A 20,020-nucleotide genomic window follows, 5' to 3' on the forward strand; every position below is an offset into this window, starting at 1 on the left:
TGCGTTTCGATGTAATTTATTTTAATTATCAAAATTATTGTGGAGTTACACTCTTTGTGTAAACCAAGTTGACCACGTGAAGCATGTGGTGTAAGCATCAAAGTAGCCCTCAGCTATTCTTTTCGGGAAGATTTCACAGAGAGTTAGTATGAATTTAGTATACCAGTGTGTGGTAATTTCATGACGGACAGGATTGCGCTACGAACGTAACTTCTTTGGGTGAAAATTGAATCGGTTGGTTGCATATGTTTCAACGTTCGTTGTGTGTTATTTTATGAATGCAGTGTTGTATGCAGTCTCCCAATCTTGGCTCCATATTTGATGTGTTCCGTAAGATTAAAAACTCACATTTTCACAGTCCTAAATAAGGCACCAGTTTAGTTATGAATCAAGTTTAATATGCTGAAATTTCAATGATCAATGTTAAAATAAATTTCCAAATATAAACTGATTTATTTCTTTTTATTTAAATTCTTATATATATATATATATATATATATATATATATATATATATATATATATATATATAGCCGGTTGTCGTATGACTATTAAAAGATTATAATTAATGTTAGTCTGGTTGGGAATTTGGTAAGCTAGACTGGATACCTGGTGAAACAGTTGCGCAGTAATGCACGGTTAACTTCCCCAGACAGCTCACAGCTTTTAACCCGCTTTTATTGTCTATCAGTACCGCTTTCATAGCAAATTAAAGCAACAACATTACACATTCAATGTTTGAGGAGTGAATGCATCATGCTGTATGTACATAGGTGGCTGTGTTCAGGTGGATTTCCTGAGGAAGGAATGTTCATTTAGTTAAGGTGTTCAAATTACTGCCCAGTTTTCTGAATGCATAACACAATGTGCACTCTAAACTACCTGTGGACGAGTTTTAAAGTTGCTGTTGTGTCGCAGCAACAATCTTCCTTGACGCCTAGGGTGTGATTTCTGTGACAAACCCAATTCCTTAGATACATTGACAAAAAGGAATCTGTTAAGTGTTAACTTGGGCAAATGTGTGTGCTGCTTCTGAGGATCACGACATCCTGATCATCTTACAGTAAATCCATTGTTCGATTCTTGCACATCACATGCTGAACGGTCTAGGTCACCAATGTGCTGCAGCTGCGAGAGAGCCCAACGTGGGGATCGCATGCGGAGTGATGTTCGGCTTGCCCCGTCTTTGTTTGTTGCTTCTTGGAAGTACCCAGTATTGCAACATATTTTATTTAGTAATTCGGTACGCCATTTTTCGGTCGGCACGTCTCCCTGCAATTGAGCAGAATCGTGGTGTCAGCGCTGTTTACTCTTCGCTGTTTAATGGACGTTCACAGATCCAGTGGCTGCCTGCTCAAGAAGTGGCAGTCTAGCAATCTATCGTCATAAGCCTTTAAACATGAATGGGAATAACAAAAGATAGGGATGAGAATTCTCAGTATCTACACTCATGCTCATAAATTAAGGATAATGCTGATACATGGTGAAACAACGCTCTGGTGAGCGGTATGCGGGTTTAAATCACCTCAGGGTATGACCATGCGGTGCATTTGACCTGCGGTCGTCGCACGGCGGCGCTGGCAGCAGTCCACAAACGGAGAGGTGTTTTGGTGTATGACAGAGTACAGTGCAGCGAGTAAGTGTGCAGACGTTTTCAGACCTGCTTATGGTGACTGTGTGTTGAAAATGGCTCAAAGAACACATAGTGATGACGTTATGAGGGGTAGAATACTAGGGCGAGTGGGGGCTGGTCAAACACAGCAGGCCGTAGCACGGGCCCTCCGTGTGCCACAAAGTGTGATCTCACGATTATGGCAACGATTCCAGTAGACAGGAAACGTGTCCAGGCGCTACAGTACGGGACGTCCACAGTGTACAACACCACAAGAAGACCGATATCTCGCCATCAGTGCCCGCAGACGGCCACGGAGTACTGCAGGTAGCCTTCCTCGGGACCTTACCGCAGCCACTGGAACAGTTGTCTCCAGATACACAGTCTACAGACGACTAAACAGACATGATTTATTCGCCCGGAGACTTGCAACGTGCATTGAACTGACCCCTGGTCACGAGAGAGCCCGTAAAGCCTGGTGTCAAGAACACAGTACAGGGTCATTGGAACAGTGGTCCAAGGTTATGTTCACGGACGAGTCCAGGTATAGTCTGAACAGTGAATCTCGCGGGTTTTCATCTGGCGTGAACCAGGAGCCAGATACGAACCTCTTAATGTCGTTGAAAGGGATCTGTATGGAGGTCGTCGTTTTATGGTGGGGATGGGATTATAATTGGTGCACGTGCATCCCTGTATGTCTTTGACAGAGGAACTGTAACAGGTCAGATGTATCGGGACGTCATTTTTCACCAGTATGTCGGCCTTTTCAGGGGTGCAGTGGGTCCCACCTTCCTCGTGATGGATGATAACGCACGGACTCACCGAGCTGCCATCGTGGAGGAGTACCTTGAAATAGAAGATATCAGGCGAATGGAGTGGTCTGCCTGTTCTCCAGACCTAAATCCCATCGAGCACGTCTGGGATGCTCTCGCTCGATATATCGCTGCACGTCTTCAAACCCCTAGGACACTTCAGGAGCTCCGACAGGCACTGGTGTAAGAATGGGAGGCTATACCCCAGCAGCTGCTCGACCACCTGATCCAGAGTATGCTAACCCGTTGTGCGGCCTGTGTACGTGTGCATGGTGATCATATCTCATATTGACGTCGGGGTACATGCACAGGAAACAGTGGCGTTTTGTAACATGTGCTTCAGGACGGTTTTCTCAACTTATCAATACCGTGGACTTACAGATCTGTGTCGTGCGTGTTCCCTATGTGCCTACGCTATTAGCGCCAGTTTTGTGTAGTGCCACGTTGTATGGTACCACATTCTGCAATTATCCTTAATTTATGAGCAAGTGTGTATTATGCGGTCGCATAATCGATGTGTACCACAAATCTGCTATTAGACGACATTCCATGCAGAAAGAATTTAAAAACAGTTGAAAATGAAAGATGAAAACAATTACAATAATCGACAGACGGGTTCATGTGAGTTTATAGGGCAGTAAGTGATGTATTGTTCCGACAGGACAATGATCGCCCACACATTGTCCACGAAACTCAACGTGCTGTGCAAGACATGCAGGAACTTCGCTGGCCAGTACAATTTCTTGACTTGTCTCCTACCGAGTATGTGTGGTTTTTGATGGGATGAGAAGTGACTCATGCGAATCATCACCCAACAACTCTTACAGAACTTCGTCATCAAGACGAGCAGGCATGGCATAACGCGTCCCAGCACAGTATGCATCATCTGTACGATCAACTGGATACCAGAATCAGCGCCTGCATTGCGCTCATGGAGGCTACACCACATACAAATGTGGGTGTCACAGCTTGGGCCGATACCTGGTACCTCAGAACCGCTTTTGTTACTGATCTGTAAATGTAATCATTTCATGTACTGCGTATGTACTGTTCTAGCAATAAATCTTGAGTGAACTGCAACCTCTAAAAGGGTATGCTAATTTTTTCTGGCATTGTAAATGCAGCGCTTTCTCAGTGTCTCGCATTTCCCCTTCTCACGCTCAGACAGCATAGTGTGGCGGTGGGTAAGTGCACAGCCAGGCCGAGAGCTACGGCACGCAAGCCAGGGCGCGCCTCATGAGCCGAATTCTTGGCTGCCCCTGGTCTAGACCAACATTCTCAAGGAGAGGACCTAAACTGTCGACGATAGAAGTTCTATACATCCTACCTCTCAAAATACCTATGGATTATTGTGGGCCAACGATTTTATTTCTTTTCTCATCTTCTGATAATCAACATAAATTACCCATCTCAGTAGTTCTGTGTGTCAGTAATGTATATTACGAAAGTTCACTGCACCATAATTTGTGAACGTGAATTCACGAGAGAATATAATATACTTTGTAATATGTCCAGAGTGAAATCATTCATTGCCCATTCGCAGAAAGTAACTCTCCAACTGAAATAATCTCGACGAAGCTCCTGTGCCAGTAACAGGTGGTATGGGTGGAAGTTGTGTCCATGCACTATTAACCACACAGATGTACGGCTGACACCAGCGACTGCAGCAGCTTTCCATAATAAAACATGCAGAATATGGTGTACTGCGGCTAAAACTGGTACTTCCAGTTTCTCGCTTCTTGCTAGTCTTCATTTATTACCACCGCAACTTTTGAAACTATTTGCTTCTCGAAGTTGTTGTTCAGTACTTAACAACTTAATAGTGAAGTTTGTCGATCAGGATATTTTACGCCATAAGATATGGCTGCTTCATTGGCATTGTGTGGCATTTGCCGAGCATGAGCAACATATCAATGTATTCGTTAGATGTGTACAACATGTTTATTCAACATCAATATCCATGGCAAACCAAAATCGTTTATGCATTCATACCCTGCCTTGCATAGAGCATTGTAAGAATACGTTCTACAATGTAACCGAACATGAATTGCAACAGCACATCAAGGAAGCTTGTCATTCCATCACACAAGCAATTTAACATCTTATCCGGAGGTCATTTAGAGGGCACTCTGAGTTGTGCATTCAGAAAAATAGGCACTAGTTTGAACGACTCACATGAACATTCTTCCATCAGAGCATCCATCCTAAAGCAGCCAATTATGTACAGCACGTTTCATCCACCTCTGAAACTTAGAACGTTTCTAGATTCCTAACAGAAATTGGTAGAAATTTGATTTAAATTGATTTGCACACCACTGGTTTATATATAAATAATAGAAACATTAATGCCCTATTTAAAGAAATATATCTCGTTACTCTATCTCTTTAGAAAATAACTAAATCAATTGTAGAATGAAATCAAGTATGTTCACAACACCGCAGAAAGAGTAGCATTTTTATGTTTAACCCTCTAACTAAATATTCTTTTCACTTATGAGTTCGTAAGTTATAGAGGAAAATACTTTCTAAAACGTTCTGTTTATGTATCACAGAAATTTTAAAAAATAGTGGAAATTTAATACTATGAATGTATGCAAACATATCCCAGCTTTTATGACGCATGGTAGACAATTCTGTCCATGTCTGTTATACATGGATTGTAGCTTTTCGGAATCTATTGAGTGTATTGTGTGACATTTATCGTTACCAGTTAATTTTCCTCCAAAACTAAAAGGCAACAAGTTGTGTTATGTAAAATATGAAAATATGAATAACAAGAACGAACTGTATTTTTTGCACTTGGTGATCATACCTTGTAGGACGTGTTCGTACGTTTCTGGCGGCGATAAATAGTAGCACAGACCAGCTACTGGGCTGGACCGGGTCGGCTCTACTTCTTCCCAGACTCCCAGGAAGTCGACAAAAAGGCTTCCGCCAAACTTGGAAGCGAGCATTTGCGATATGAAATAGACGTTGGACACCAGCGCCGACTGCAGCATGATTGGCATGTTGGAGGTGTAGAACAGTTTAATGGGGTACGTGCTATATTGTCCGCGGAAGCGAGCCGATTTAATTGGGAGATTAACACGGAAGCCCTGCAAAAAAAAAAAGTTTTCATTTACAACCAAAAAGCAAGCAAGAAAAACAATACAATTTTCGTGTGCCACTATCATTGGTAAAAGGTTTGACATACATTGTACGTCTCTAAATTTTAAATCAGACCACTCTTCAACTCATGCCTAACTCTGTTTACTGGTACATTATTCTGAGATGAAGATGGAGAATCTCTGAGCAGGTTCCACTGTACATGCGAAGTTTACTAGTGGGACTTGAACAAATGTTTCCCATTTTACTGTTTATGATGCCTTCCTTGAAATAAACCGACATACATAAGTCTACTTGAGGAACTTCGATCAGTGTTTCGCATTTGAATGTCTAAGGTGTCTTACCTCATATATATTTGCTTAGGTGAAAGAAAAGTTCAACAAATATAAGAAAATTTCTTTGATAACACAGGAGACGATATCATCAACTGTCTTTTCACTTGCAGATCTCTAAGACGTAAATCGTGCTATATAACTGTGCAGCCTTATTATGAAAAGTACAGGAACTATGTTGGTTGCCAGCCGTAATACAATCATAAGTTTGGAATTCCCTATGATTTCATTCCGTACTTTAACCTTTTAAGTTCTAGCAATATTTAAAAAAAAAACAATTTTAATTTTTTTTCACAAAATTGACCTTTATCATCATAGTAAGCAACGAATACAAGAAGAAAATGACAAAAAGTAAAAAATCATTTGTTTCAAAGTGGTGATTTTACTTTGGAACCACTGGGACATTCGGTTTTGAACCATCCATCTTATGAGATATTTGAAAGTAATTTCACGTTTTTCCTAGACACAATCCCACACCTCGAAACTTCCATGAACTCATAATGCCTAAAACAAATTATATTCCTAAATAATAAGCAAAAATGGATCTAAAATTTAATACATTTATATCAAAAGTACGTACTGCTCCAGTGGTTTCAATTGAAAACCTCTCATAACAACAGTAGTACAAACTCAAGTTTACGTTACAATAACTTTATATGTCACTGTCAATGATCACCTCAATATTGCAAAAAAAAAAAGAAAAAAAAGCCTCTCACGATCTCCTATAATCACGTAGTACATTCTCCATTCTCCACGCCGATTGTCGCCTACAATGCTGTGACTGCGACAAGGCACTACATTCATACAAGTACCTTAGTGCAGCACTAGAAGTCTCTGGCTTACAATAGCGTCGGTGATTTCATAAGGAAGACGCTGGTACTTAAAAAAATTTATAAAATGGTGGTTTCAAGCAGAAACCACTGGCAATCAAAGGATAAAAAACCGTTGTAGCATGAACTTGTCTATTTTGATTTTCCAGTTTCATCATCTCCGCCTGTTTCTTGCAAATACTGTAATTTCCTCGACAATATGTTTAATTTTCATTTCATTGATTCGCACCAAAAGTAATTTTAACATACTTCAGTCTCCTCCTGTATTTTCAATTTCCTCGCCTGCTTCGACTAACATCCAAATAAAATATTTAACCATATTCCTTCCCCCTATTGAGAATCGGCTCCACAGCTGTCATTAGATACACGAAGAGGAGACCAAATTCTGTCAGGAATTATTTCAAAGCAATGAAAATTATGGAGTCATTTTAAAAGAATATACTCGGTCCAGTCACATTAACGTGACCAACGACCATGTTCAACGTCAACGAGGAATAACCACTCATAGATGGTAGGTGGCAGCACTGAATATGGAAGTTAATAGGAATATAAAAAAAGGGAGGAAGGTTTATCTGTTTAGCAAGAGTAATAGAAGGCAGATTTCAGACTACCTAACAGATCAAAACGAAAATTTCTGTTCCGACACTGACAATGTTGAGTGTTTATGGAAAAAGTTCAAGGCAATCGTAAAATGCGTTTTAGACAGGTACGTGCCGAGTAAAACTGTGAGGGACGGGAAAAACCCATCGTGGTACAACAACAAAGTTAGGAAACTACTGCGAAAGCAAAGAGAGCTTCACTCCAAGTTTAAACGCAGCCAAAACCTCTCAGACAAACAGAAGCTAAGCGATGTCAAAGTTAGCGTAAGGAGGGCTATGCGAGAAGCGTTCAGTGAATTCGAAAGTAAAATTCTATGTACAGACTTAACAGAAAATCCTAGGAAGTTCTGGTCTTACGTTAAATCAGTAAGTGGCTCGAAACAGCATATCCAGACACTCCGGGATGATGATGGCATTGAAACAGAGGATGACACGCGTAAAGCTGAAATACTAAACACCTTTTTCCAAAGCTGTTTCACAGAGGAAGACCGCACTGCAGTTCCTTCTCTAAATCCTCGCACAAACGAAAAAATGGCTGACATCGAAATAAGTGTCCAAGGAATAGAAAAGCAACTGGAATCACTCAACAGAGGAAAGTACACTGGACCTGACGGGACACCAATTCGATTCTACACAGAGTACGCAAAAGAACTTGCCCCCCTTCTAACAGCCGTGTACCGCAAGTCTCTAGAGGAACGGAGGGTTCCAAATGATTGGAAAAGAGCACAGGTAGTCCCAATCTTCAAGAAGGGTCGTCGAGCAGATGCGCAAAACTATAGACCTTTATCTCTGACGTCGATCTGTTGTAGAATTTTAGAACATGTTTTTTGCTCGAGTATCATGTCGTTTTTGGAAACCCAGAATCTACTATGTAGGAATCAACATGGATTCCGGAAACAGCGATCGTGTGAGACCCAACTCGCTTTATTTGTTCATGAGACCCAGAAAATATTAGATACAGGCTCCCAGGTAGATGCTATTTTTCTTGACTTCCGGAAGGCGTTCGATACAGTTCCGCACTGTCGCCTGATAAAGTAAGAGCCTACGGAATATCAGACCAGCTGTGTGGCTGGATTGAAGAGTTTTTAGCAAACAGAACACAGCATGTTGTTATCAATGGAGAGACGTCTACAGACGTTAAGGTAACCTCTGGCGTGCCACAGGGGAGTGTTATGGGACCATTGCTTTTCACAATATATATAAATGACCTAGTAGATAGTGTCGCAAGTTCCATGCGGCTTTTCGCGGATGATGCTGTAGTATACAGAGAAGTTGCAGCATTAGAAAATTGTAGCGAAATGCAGGAAGATCTGCAGCGGATAGGCACTTGGTGCAGGGAGTGGCAACTGTCCCTTAACATAGACAAATGTAATGTTTTGCGAATACATAGAAAGAAGGATCCTTTATTGTATGATTATATGATAGCGGAACAAACACTGGTAGCAGTTACTTCTGTAAAATATCTGGGAGTAAGCGTGCGGAACGATTTGAAGTGGAATGATCATATAAAATTAATTGTTGGTAAGGCGGGTACCAGGTTGAGATTCATTGGGAGAGTGCTTAGAAAATGTAGTCCAGCAACAAAGGAGGTGGCTTACAAAACACTCGTTCGACCTATACTTGAGTATTGCTCATCAGTGTGGGATCCGTACCAGATCGGGTTGACGGAGGAGATAGAGAAGATCCAAAGAAGAGCGGCGCGTTTCGTCACAGGGTTATTGGTAAGCGTGATAGCGTTACGGAGATGTTTAGCAAACTCAAGTGGCAGACTCTGCAAGAGAGGTGCTCTGCATCGCGGTGTAGCTTGCTCACCAGGTTTCGAGAGGGTGCGTTTCTGGATGAGGTATCGAGTATATTGCTTCCCCCTACTTATACCTCCCGAGGAGATCACGAATGTAAAATTAGAGAGATTCGAACGCGCACGGAGGCTTTCAGACAGTCGTTCTTCCCGCGAACCATACGCGACTGGAACAGGAAAGGGAGGTAATGACAGTGGCACGTAAGGTGCCCTCCGCCACACACCGTTGGGTGGCTTGCGGAGTATGAATGTAGATGTAGATGAGGATACATAATACGCATCGTGGGGGGGGGGGGGACGGAAAATAATGGAGATTTTGAGATGTGTATGGATGAACAAATGTGCAACCGTGGAACAACTGACCTCCCAGATGAAACAAGGGACTGCCAACAACAGTGCCTCCTCAAAGACCATTCACTGAATGTTGCTGCATAAGGACCTCCGCACCCATTCTGAGGACAGGCGCCGGCTCTATGGGGCCTGAGGGGGCCCAAGTCCCCTCAAAAATTAGTTGGGAGGAGCAGACCGCCCCCCCCCCCCCCAATAATTTAGGAAAATTATTAGTTATATTATGCTTTGTAAAATCACAAACTTATGTTGATTTTTTTATTTTCCTTTTTTGACGATAGTTACCTTTTAAAATACATTCAGTAATGAGTTCAAACAATTATTACGGTAGTAAGCAGATTACCTGAAAACGAGTGGCGTGAATCATGATAGTGTTACGGTGCTGCGGTAACACAAGGGAACCTCCCCATCGCACCCCCCTCAGATTTAGTTATAAGTTGGCACAGTGGATAGGCCTTGAAAAACGAAACAGATCAATCGAGAAAACAGGAAGAAATTGTGTGGAACTAAGAAAAAAATAAGCAAAATATACGAACTGAGTAGTCCATGCGCAAGACAGGCAAAATCAAGGAGAGTGTAAGCTAAGGAACGCCGCGGTCCCGTGGTTAGCGTGAGCGACTGCGGAACGAGAGGTCCTTGGTTCAAGTATTACCTCGAGTGAAAAGTTCTAATTTTTTATTTTCAGACAATTATTATCTGTCCGTCCGTTATGTTTTCATCACTTTTTTGGGAGTGATTATCACATCCACAAGAAAACCTAAATCGGGCAAGGTAGAAGAATCTTTTTATCCATTCGCGAAGTGTACAAGTTAGGTGGGTCAACAACATATTCCTGTCATGTGACGCACATGCCGTCACCAGAGTCGTATAGGATATATCAGACGTGTTTTCCTCTGGAGGAATCGGTTGACCTATGACCTTGCGATCAAATGTTTTCAGTTCCCATTGGAGAGGCACGTCCTTTCGTCTACTAATCGCACGGTTTTGCGGTGCGGCCGCAAAACACAGACACTAAACTTATTACAGTGAATAGAGACATCACTGAACAAATGGACAGATCATAACTTTGCGAAGATAAAAAGTAAACTTTTCACTCGAGGGAGGATTTGAACCCAGGACCTTTCGTTCCGCATCTGCCCACGCTAACCACGGGACCACGGCGCTCCTTAGCTTACACTTTCCTTGATGTTGCATATCTTGCGCATGGACTACTCAGTTTGTATATTTTGCTTATTTTTTTCATAGTTCCACACAACTTCTTCCTGTTTTCTTGATTGATCTGTGTTCCGTTTTTAAGGCCTATCCACTATGCCAACTTATAACTAAATCTGAGGGGGGTGCGATGGGGAGGTTCCCTTGTTAGAATGGTGTGCGGACATTTGCCACGACGTGCATTTGCTACGCCGGACATCTGCCAAGATTTTACCTGCTCCGAAGGATTGGGTCCGTTGTCTCCCCCTCCTCCTCACCCGCCGCCCGACCCCTGGAACTGCATTTAGTAACTTCACTTTAGTGGCACTGTCATCAGCAACATTACCGTCACTGACACGCAGTAAAGGTACTTACTGAGCCTTTCCGTTGGTTTACTTAACATAGGACCAGAATCTCTTTGGATTTTCCGCCACATTCAAAAATGTTCAAATGTGTGTGAAATCTTATGGGCCTTAACTGCTAAGGTCATCAGTCCCTAAGCTTACACACTACTTAACCTAAATTATCCTACGGACAAACACACACACACACACACACACACACACTCATTCCCCGAGGGAGGATTCGAACCTCCGCCGGGAAAAGCCGCACAATCCACGACTGCAGCGCCCAAAACCGCTCGGCTAATCCCGCTCGACCCGCCACATTCCGTTGTGGAAACTATTAAATACATCTCGCACTGAAATCCGCACCAAATTTCGAGCCTCAGTAAAACTTCGCCAATCTTGGAGATTTTGCTTTCGTCTAAATTATACGTGCCTTATTCGGTGCTCCTGTAGCAGCTTTCTGTCCTGTTTTGTGTACTATGGGGGATTAGTTCCGTATCTTATTAATTTATTTGGTATGAATCTCTCGAGTCCTGTGATACTATTTCTTTGAACTTAAGCCACATATGGTCTTCGCTAACATAGTTTGGAAGGATTGGAGACTGTCTCTTAGAAAGACGCCAACCGAATTTTTTGCTGCTTTTATAAAACATGTATTTCTCGTTTAGTTTTGGTGAATTTCTTTTGTTACGGAATTGAACCTCGCTACGATTGTGTGTTCACTAATCCCTGTATCCGTCGTTATGCTCAGGATTATTTGTGGCTAAGAGGTCAAGTGTGTTTTCGTAACCATTTACAATTTGAATGGCCTCGTGAACTAATTGTTCAAAATAACTTTTAAAAAAGCATTTAGAACAATTACGGAAGTTGTTTTCTAGTGTCTGAAAAAGTATTTTTATCAATATACGGAAGGTAGATTGAAGTCACTGCCAACTATAATTGTATGAGTGGTGTACCTATTTGTGATGAGACTCAAGTTTTCTTTGAACTGTTCAGCAACTGTTTCATCTGAGACCGGGGCTCGGTAAATGGAGTCAGTTATTAATTTATTCCGGTTGTCGAATATAACTTCTGCCGATACTAAGTCACAGGAACTATCTACTTCAATGTCGCTTGTGAGCTGGAACACACATTACATTATTTTTCCTTAAGTTGTGCTTCTTGTTTCTGTTGCGCAGATCATTACAATTACGGCTTTCCCTCCAAAACCTAGGATGCTTTCTGTGACCCTGTAAATACCAGAGCTAAACAATGTAGAACAACAACGTAAGTTGTTTTTTCTAACCTTTTAAAATTGTTCGACGACTTTAGATGACATGTCAATCATAGATGTTCTTATCTCTATTTAGTGAACGTATTTTCAGTCATGTTTTGAACATTGTCCCGCTCCACCTTATTAACTAATGTTTCGCTGCAAGGGATATCGGATTTTAGAGAACAAATTAATATGGAGTATGTCGTTCTTCTTTTCAAACATTCACATACCCATTTCTTCTTTCCTTATTGTCTTCTGGGTGTGCAGTTGTAGTAATTAAAGTTGGCACAAATGGATTTGGGGAAAGAAATGAAAGAGGAAGCCGTCTGGTAGAATTTTGCACAGAGCATAACTTAATCATAGCTAACACTTGGTTCAAGAATCATAAAAGAAGGTTGTATACCTGGAAGAATCCTGGAGATACTAAAAGGTATCAGATAGATTATATAATGGTAAGACAAAGATTTAGGAACCAGGTTTTAAACTGTAAGACATTTCCAGGGGCAGATGTGGATTCTGACCACAATCTATTGGTTATGAACTGCAGATTGAAACTGAAGAAACTGCAAAAAGGTGGGAATTTAAGGAGATGGGACCTGGATAAACTGAAAGAACCAGAGGTTGTAGAGTGTTTCAGGGAGAGTATAAGGGAACAATTGACAGGAATGGGGGAAAGAAATACAGTAGAAGAAGAATGGGTAGCTTTGAGGGATGAAGTAGTGAAGGCAGTAGAGGATCAAGTAGGTAAAAAGACGAGGACTAGTAGAAATCCTTGGGTAACAGAAGAAATATTGAATTTAATTGATGAAAGGAGAAAATATAAAAATGCAGTAAATGAAGCAGGCAAAAAGGACTACAAACGTCTCAAAAATGAGATCGACAGGAAGTGCAAAATGGCTAAGCAGGGATGGCTAGAGGACAAATGTAAGGATGTAGAGGCTTGTCTCACTAGGGGTAAGATAGATACTGCCTACAGGAAAATTAAAGAGACCTTTGGAGAGAAAAGAACCACTTGTATGAATATCAAGAGCACAGACGGCAACCCAGTTCTAAGCAAAGAAGGGAAGGCAGAAAGGTGGAAGGAGTATATAGAGGGTTTATACAAGGGCGATGTACTTGAGGACAATATTATGGAAATGGAAGAGGATGTAGATGAAGATGAAATGGGAGATAAGATACTGCGTGAAGAGTTTGACAGAGCACTGAAAGACCTGAGTCGAAATAAGGCCCCGGGAGTAGACAACATTCCATTAGAACTACTGATGGCCTTGGGAGAGCCAGTCATGACGAAACTCTACCATCTGGTGAGCAAGATGTATGAGACAGGCGAAATACCCACAGACTTCAAGAAGAATATAATAATTCCAATCCCAAAGAAAGCAGGTGTTGACAGATGTGAAAATTACCGAACTATCAGTTTAATAAGTCACAGCTGCAAAATACTAACGCGAATTCTTTACAGACGAATGGAAAAACTGGTAGAAGCGGACCTCGGGGAATATCAGTTTGGATTCCGTAGAAATGTTTGAACACGTGAGGCAATACTAACCTTACGACTTATCTTAGAAGAAAGATTAAGAAAAGGCAAACCTACGTTTCTAGCATTTGTAGACTTAGAGAAAGCTTTTGACAGCGTTAACTGGAATACTCTTTCAAATTCTGAAGGTGTCAGGGGTAAAATACAGGGAGCGAAAGGCTATTTACAATTTGTACAGAAACCAGATGGCAGTTATAAGAGTCGAGGGGCATGAAAGGGAAGCAGTGGTTGGGAAAGGAGTGAGACAGCGTTGTAGCCTCTTCCCGATGTTATTCAATCTGTATATTGAGCAAGCAGTAAAGGAAACAAAAGAAAATTCGGAGTAGGTATTAAAATTCATGGAGAAGTAAAAACTTGGAGGTTCGCCGATGACATTGTAATTCTGTCAGAGACAGCAAAGGTCTTGGAAGAGCAGTTCAACGGAATGGACAGTGTCTTGAAAGGAGGATATAAGATGAACATCAACAAAAGCAAAACGAGGATAATGGAATGTAGTCAAATTAAATCGGGTGATGCTGAGGGGATTAGATTAGGAAATGAGACACTTAAAGTAGTAAAGGAGTTTTGCTATTTAGGGAGTAAAATAACTGATGATGGTCGAAGTAGAGAGGATATAAAATGTAGACTGGCAATGGCAAGGAAATCGTTTCTGAAGAAGAGAAATTTGTTAACATCGAGTACAGATTTAAGTGTCAGGAAGTAGTTTCTGAAAGTATTTGTATGGAGTGTAGCCATGTATGGAAGTGAAACATGGACGATAACCAGTTTGGACAAGAAGAGAATAGAAGCTGTCGAAATGTGGTGCTACAGAAGAATGCTGAAGATAAGGTGGGTAGATCACGTAACTAATGAGGTATTGAGTAGGATTGGGGAGAAGAGAAGTTTGTGGCACAACTTGACTAGAAGAAGGTATCGGTTGGTAGGACATGTCTTGAGGCATCAAGGGATCACCAGTTTAGCATTGGAGGGCAGCGTGGAGGGTAAAAATCGTAGAGGGAGACCAAGAGATGAATACACTAAGCAGATTCAGAAGGATGTAGGTTGCAGTAGGTACTGGGAGATGAAGAAGCTTGCACAGGATAGAGTAGCATGGAGAGCTGCATCAAACCAGTCTCAGGACTGGAGACCACAACAACAACAAACAAATGCAGTGATCAAAAACAAATGATTAGCGTACATTCGCATTCTCTTCACATTGTTCCTTTCTTGTTGCTCCCGTGGCGATGTAATGTTTCTATCGCAATCAGTAAGCGTGAAAGGGAGCTACCGTACAGACAGAGGCATCTATATTTATACTTACCAGAACTAATTACATACTGACATAATTGTCGGTATTGCTTTCGTTTCCCAAAAGTTATAAATATTTCGATTTCGGAAAAGAAAAACTGTATTTCGCCAAGATGTCGAACAAGAAGGTCCCTTACGTACTGGTTGTATCGAGTAAGATGTGGAGACGGCGGTCTGAATGCGGACAGAAGAAGTACGAGGAAGGGCGTCCCTTACCTGAGGGATCGCTTCTCAAGCTACTTGCCGAAGGGGCAAGTGTGGCAAAAGTCCGGCGTGGCAAATGTCCGGCATTCACTTAGAATTTGTCCCGGTGCGCCAACTTTGCGGTAAAGTCTGGCGCCGGCGGGCCAGCGCTGAGGCCGCAGCGACATCAAAATGACTGGAGCAGAAGCGCCTGGAACCCTCCGCCTCGCGTCGCCTTGAAGCTTCGAGATATAACGACGTAGCGGCTGTATAAAGCCTACTGCTATCACAGTCATTCAGTGTGGATAGTTTCGTTCAGTGCATGCTGCAGACGTGTTCAGTGTTCCGACTGTAATGTCTAGTGGACTATTTTATATGACTAAATTTTATTCATTTATTTTAGTCTCTTAGTGTATTGTGAATTTGGTTTGCAATGGAAAAATTTGTTATCAAAAAGGAGCGCAAGTTGATGATACTGCAAGTCAACCTCTAACAATTGTGTCGTCAATTGCTTCGTCGTTTTCAGGTGAGAAACGTTCACAGCCGAAACCTGGACAACCCGGTAAGGGAAGATCATTTCAGAAGTCTTGGTTGATCAAATACACATGGCTAGAATATGAAGCATCTACCGAAAACGTTTTCTGCAAAACACGCAAAGAGGCAGATGCTAAAAATCTATTACAATTTTCTTCACAAAAAAAAGATGCATTTACTTTCATAGGGTTTCCTAACTGGAAAAAGGCTCTTCAAAAATTCCGTCTTCATGAAAATACGTTTGCGCATAAAGAAGGTGTTCTGAAAGTAAATTCTATCACTAACTGAAGTGTGGCCTCCCAATTGAATTAACAGTTAGATAATGATACGAAGAAAGGCCGTTTAGCTCTTGAGACAATTTTTACTACCAAGCAATCTCTATGCCGACAAACACTAGCAATTAGAGGGCACAAGGATGTAAACTCAATTTTTTTTCAATTGTTGGAACTCCGGAAGAGTGACATACCTGAGTTTGGGTAGGGGTTTCGGGGTACAAGTGGACGTCCCACGATATTCAAAACGAGATCATTGATCTACTAGGAAAGTCTGTGTTGAGAAAGGTGTTGGCTTCAATCAAGAAGACCGAACATTTTTCTATTATGGTTGAAGAAACAAGTGATTCTTCGATTCACGAACAAGTGTGGTTTTGTATTCGTACTGTCTATGACTCCTTAATCACCAATGAAGAATTTAGTGGCTTAAACGAGAACCCCCAACATTGAATCACAAACTCCGTTTAGTATTTTAAGAGATTTCGCTCATCTTGATTTGTCAATGCATAACGTAAGTGGACAGTGCTATGATGATGCCTTGGATATGAGAAGTGAGTTTAAATGACTAAAAAAGTTAGTTTTGGATATAAAACCAAAAGTACGTTATGTGCAAAGCACTGCTCACAGTTTAGACTTGGCAGTTGTAGACAGTCTCCACCATCTTACGTCTATGACGGATATTATTGCTTTTGCCAAGGACTTAACACCGTAAGGGAATCCAACAAAAGGATGGGACTTTTCAGTAGCATACGCTGTGAGAGCGCCTACGACCAAGGCGGTCTAAGACCCCTTTGCCCGACTCGATGGATTATGGGACCTCTTCACCTCTTGTATCTTGACAATATTGAAAAACTTTGAAGAATTTCTAGTTCTTTGAAACATTTTCTGCAGAAGACAAAACAGAGGCACGTTACAAATGTCCAGGCTACCTTGAGTCAATGTTACAATTCAAGACATATTTCTTTTTACGTCTTTATTGCCATAAAATGAACCCAGTAGACGACGTCAATGAAAAAATTCAATGCCCTCACCTAAGTGTTGCTGATACGCAAAAAATATATGAAGGCTTGATTTGTATATTGAATGGAAGGCGTGACAGTTTTAAACACTTTTCGAAATTGTATTTAAAAAAAATAAAAATTAAAAAAATTAAAAAATCCTTCACCAGTTGACGATCCTTCGCTTCCTCGGAATCTAAGTATACCAAAGAAGTATGAAAACAACAAAGTCAGCTCACCGCACACTTTCACAACCCCAAGGGAATACTACAAAGCAATTTACATTGAAGTTTGTGAAACGGTGCAATCTTGCATTACTGAGCGGTTTGCTGTAACTAGACTCACACAGGTCGTTGCAGTTGAACAAGAGTGCTTGCTTTTAGTAAACAGAGGTGCAACAAATTTGGAAAAATCAACTGAGTTCTTCAAAAATGACAGACAATGAGAGACTGCACTTACACTTGAATATGTTAGCTGGGATTGCTAATAAAAAATAAGTGGTCTTAAAAATATGCATGATGTAAGAAAGTACGTTACACAAGCGCCTGCAGTTGGAGAAATGTTATGTGAAGTAGTGAAGTGCATTAAGTTTCTCCAAGTAGTTCCTATCACGACAGCAACAGCAGAACGGTCATTTACCGCCCTTAGACGTTTGAAGTCATATCTCCGATCAACAATGGGACAGAAGCGATTGAACAACTTGGCTGTTCTTCATGCCCACCGAGATGTGTTGGATGAATTGGATATCCGACTAGTCATCAACGACTTCATATTCAGTAATCCAGTCAGATGGTCGACATTTGCACCTTTCTAAAGACACTATAGCCCTAATAATGGCATTTAGAGCAATATTAAAAATCTTTATGAAATAGAGAATTAAATACATACATAATGTTAAATTTTCAGTTTCGAAATATTAGTACTAGTTTAGTTCTGTATATCACCATAGTACTGTATTAGTTATTTTCAAATACTAAAATATTTTTAGAGTGTAAGACCCAATTAAAACCTGCTATTTACATACTTTTTGACTGAAAGTAATTTCACATTTTAATCAAATTGCTATTACTGTGCAATAGCAATATTTCGTGTTTTATTCTTTTAATGATAGTTTAGGATTCATTTAAATATAATTTCAGTCTTTTCATAGTTCTATATTCACTGCTCTGTAATAGCCTATAAGCATGATTATAACTGTAAATTAAAGTTGCTTTTTACGAAAATACTGTGCATGTTTGTTTTGTTTCTTTTTTCAAAGCCAAAAAATGTGTAAAGTTTGTCGAGTTTCCCAGAGTGTCGAGTTATCGACAGTCCAGTTTTCGGGTTTCTAATGTTGATCAAATGATTCTTAAATGCTTAAGAAAACTTTAAAATACACTATTTTCCATCTAAAATTTAGAAAATTTCCCGGAACAAGACCCACAGTATGGCCCCCTCCACCCCAATATTTTTTATAAGTCGGCGCCCCTGATGCTGAGTGCTAATCATTGGTGACGAAGTCTGGAATTTGCACGTCAGTGTCGCTACTGAACGTCCACTGAGTGGTGCATAAAACAGTTACTATAAATCTAAACACAGTACAGAATTTAGAATTCATTAGCTCCACCTGTAAAGTTGTTCACCAGAAACTTGGAAAATGTAAATGCTAAGAAGTTCTTTTTGGAATATGGATCCAGAAGGGTCTGAGACGGCTCCAACATACAAAACACCTAACCAATAAACTGAACACTACCAGCTGCTGCATAATAATTCTCCATGGCAAAGAAAACAATAAAAAATGTCAACTTTACTGAAGCAAAATCTCTATTATAATACGGTGTTATCTACTGGGGAAACTCGAGTGCTAGCAAAAGTTGTTTCGCAGCCCTAAAGACAGTTGTACACGCCATTCCAGACTCTTGCCAGAAGCTCATGCAAGTCTTTATTCAAAAACCTTCATGTCCTTCCACTGCGCTGTTTATATATTTTATTGGGAAAATCTTAGATGATAATAACCAGCTTGTAATTAAAACCTAGAGAATTACACAGCACATGAGGAAACCAGGTTATACATTTCCATTATTCTAATATAACACTGCAACATAATGGTCCACTCTAGACAGGAAACAAGCTATACAGCAAAATAACCTGTGACATCAAAATAATCAGACATCTTCGCATTGAAAAGAGCTGTTCATGCCTAACTACAGCAGAAGCATTATCATGGTGTAACTGAGTATCCTGCAGATCAAAACCTAAGTGTGTACGTTATTATAGTAATAAACAGTGAAGTAGAAAATCTGAATAGATGTCATAAAGTGTAAAACAATACAACAGACTGCACAATTCAAAGCATCTCTGCCCACCTATCTCTTCAGCAAAAGTTCTTAAAGTAAAAATATTTAGCATAAAGAAACATAATATCATTTGGCACAGTTTCATCATAATGTCGTATAAATCTTAAATATCTTTTAATTCTCAAATCTGTGTCTTTTATACAGAAAGCTGCAGTTGTAAACTACGGTCAAGAAGATACTGCAAAAACTGCCAATATTTTTGTACTAGATTAACTGTCGTAAATTCATAAGCAGCGTATGATGACGTAGTGTATATTTGTGTCTTTTGCGCAAAAAGATGATGCTTTAAATTATGATCACACAATACCACAAGGACCGATGCTGCTTACAGATAATTTAAAGATGCTTCTGTAAAAAACAGAAGCAGCTCCATGAATATCAGTAACTCTGTTGGCAAAGAAGGAAAAGCTACAAAGAATATATAGAAGGGCTATACTGTGGAAATTACGGCAATATTATAGAGACAATTCTAAACATGGCTGTGAGATAGCAACCACTCAAGAATATTATAGCTTTAAAGCATGCAACCAGTTGTAACCAACTGGCTGTCTTATACCTATCATATTATAGAAAGCCAACAAATAGTAAACGAAGATGAGATGAGCGATAGGATACTGTGAGAAGAATTTGGCACAACACTGAAAG

The 20,020-nt window shown here is 40.6% G+C and overlaps 1 protein-coding gene across 1 annotated transcript in view; it reads right to left on the reverse strand.

The window, feature by feature from the left end:
- LOC126198907 (protein transport protein Sec61 subunit alpha-like) overlaps window positions 1-20,020 on the reverse strand; it is an 83,628-nt gene that overhangs the window by 27,545 nt on the left and 36,063 nt on the right. The window contains exon 2 of the mRNA XM_049935534.1: window positions 5,236-5,518. Coding sequence (XP_049791491.1) covers window positions 5,236-5,518 — 283 coding nt within the window. The remainder of the gene's footprint in view (window positions 1-5,235; window positions 5,519-20,020) is intronic.

Source organism: Schistocerca nitens, chromosome 8 (assembly GCF_023898315.1).
Source record: "Schistocerca nitens isolate TAMUIC-IGC-003100 chromosome 8, iqSchNite1.1, whole genome shotgun sequence".
Taxonomy (NCBI): Eukaryota; Metazoa; Arthropoda; class Insecta; order Orthoptera; family Acrididae; genus Schistocerca; species Schistocerca nitens.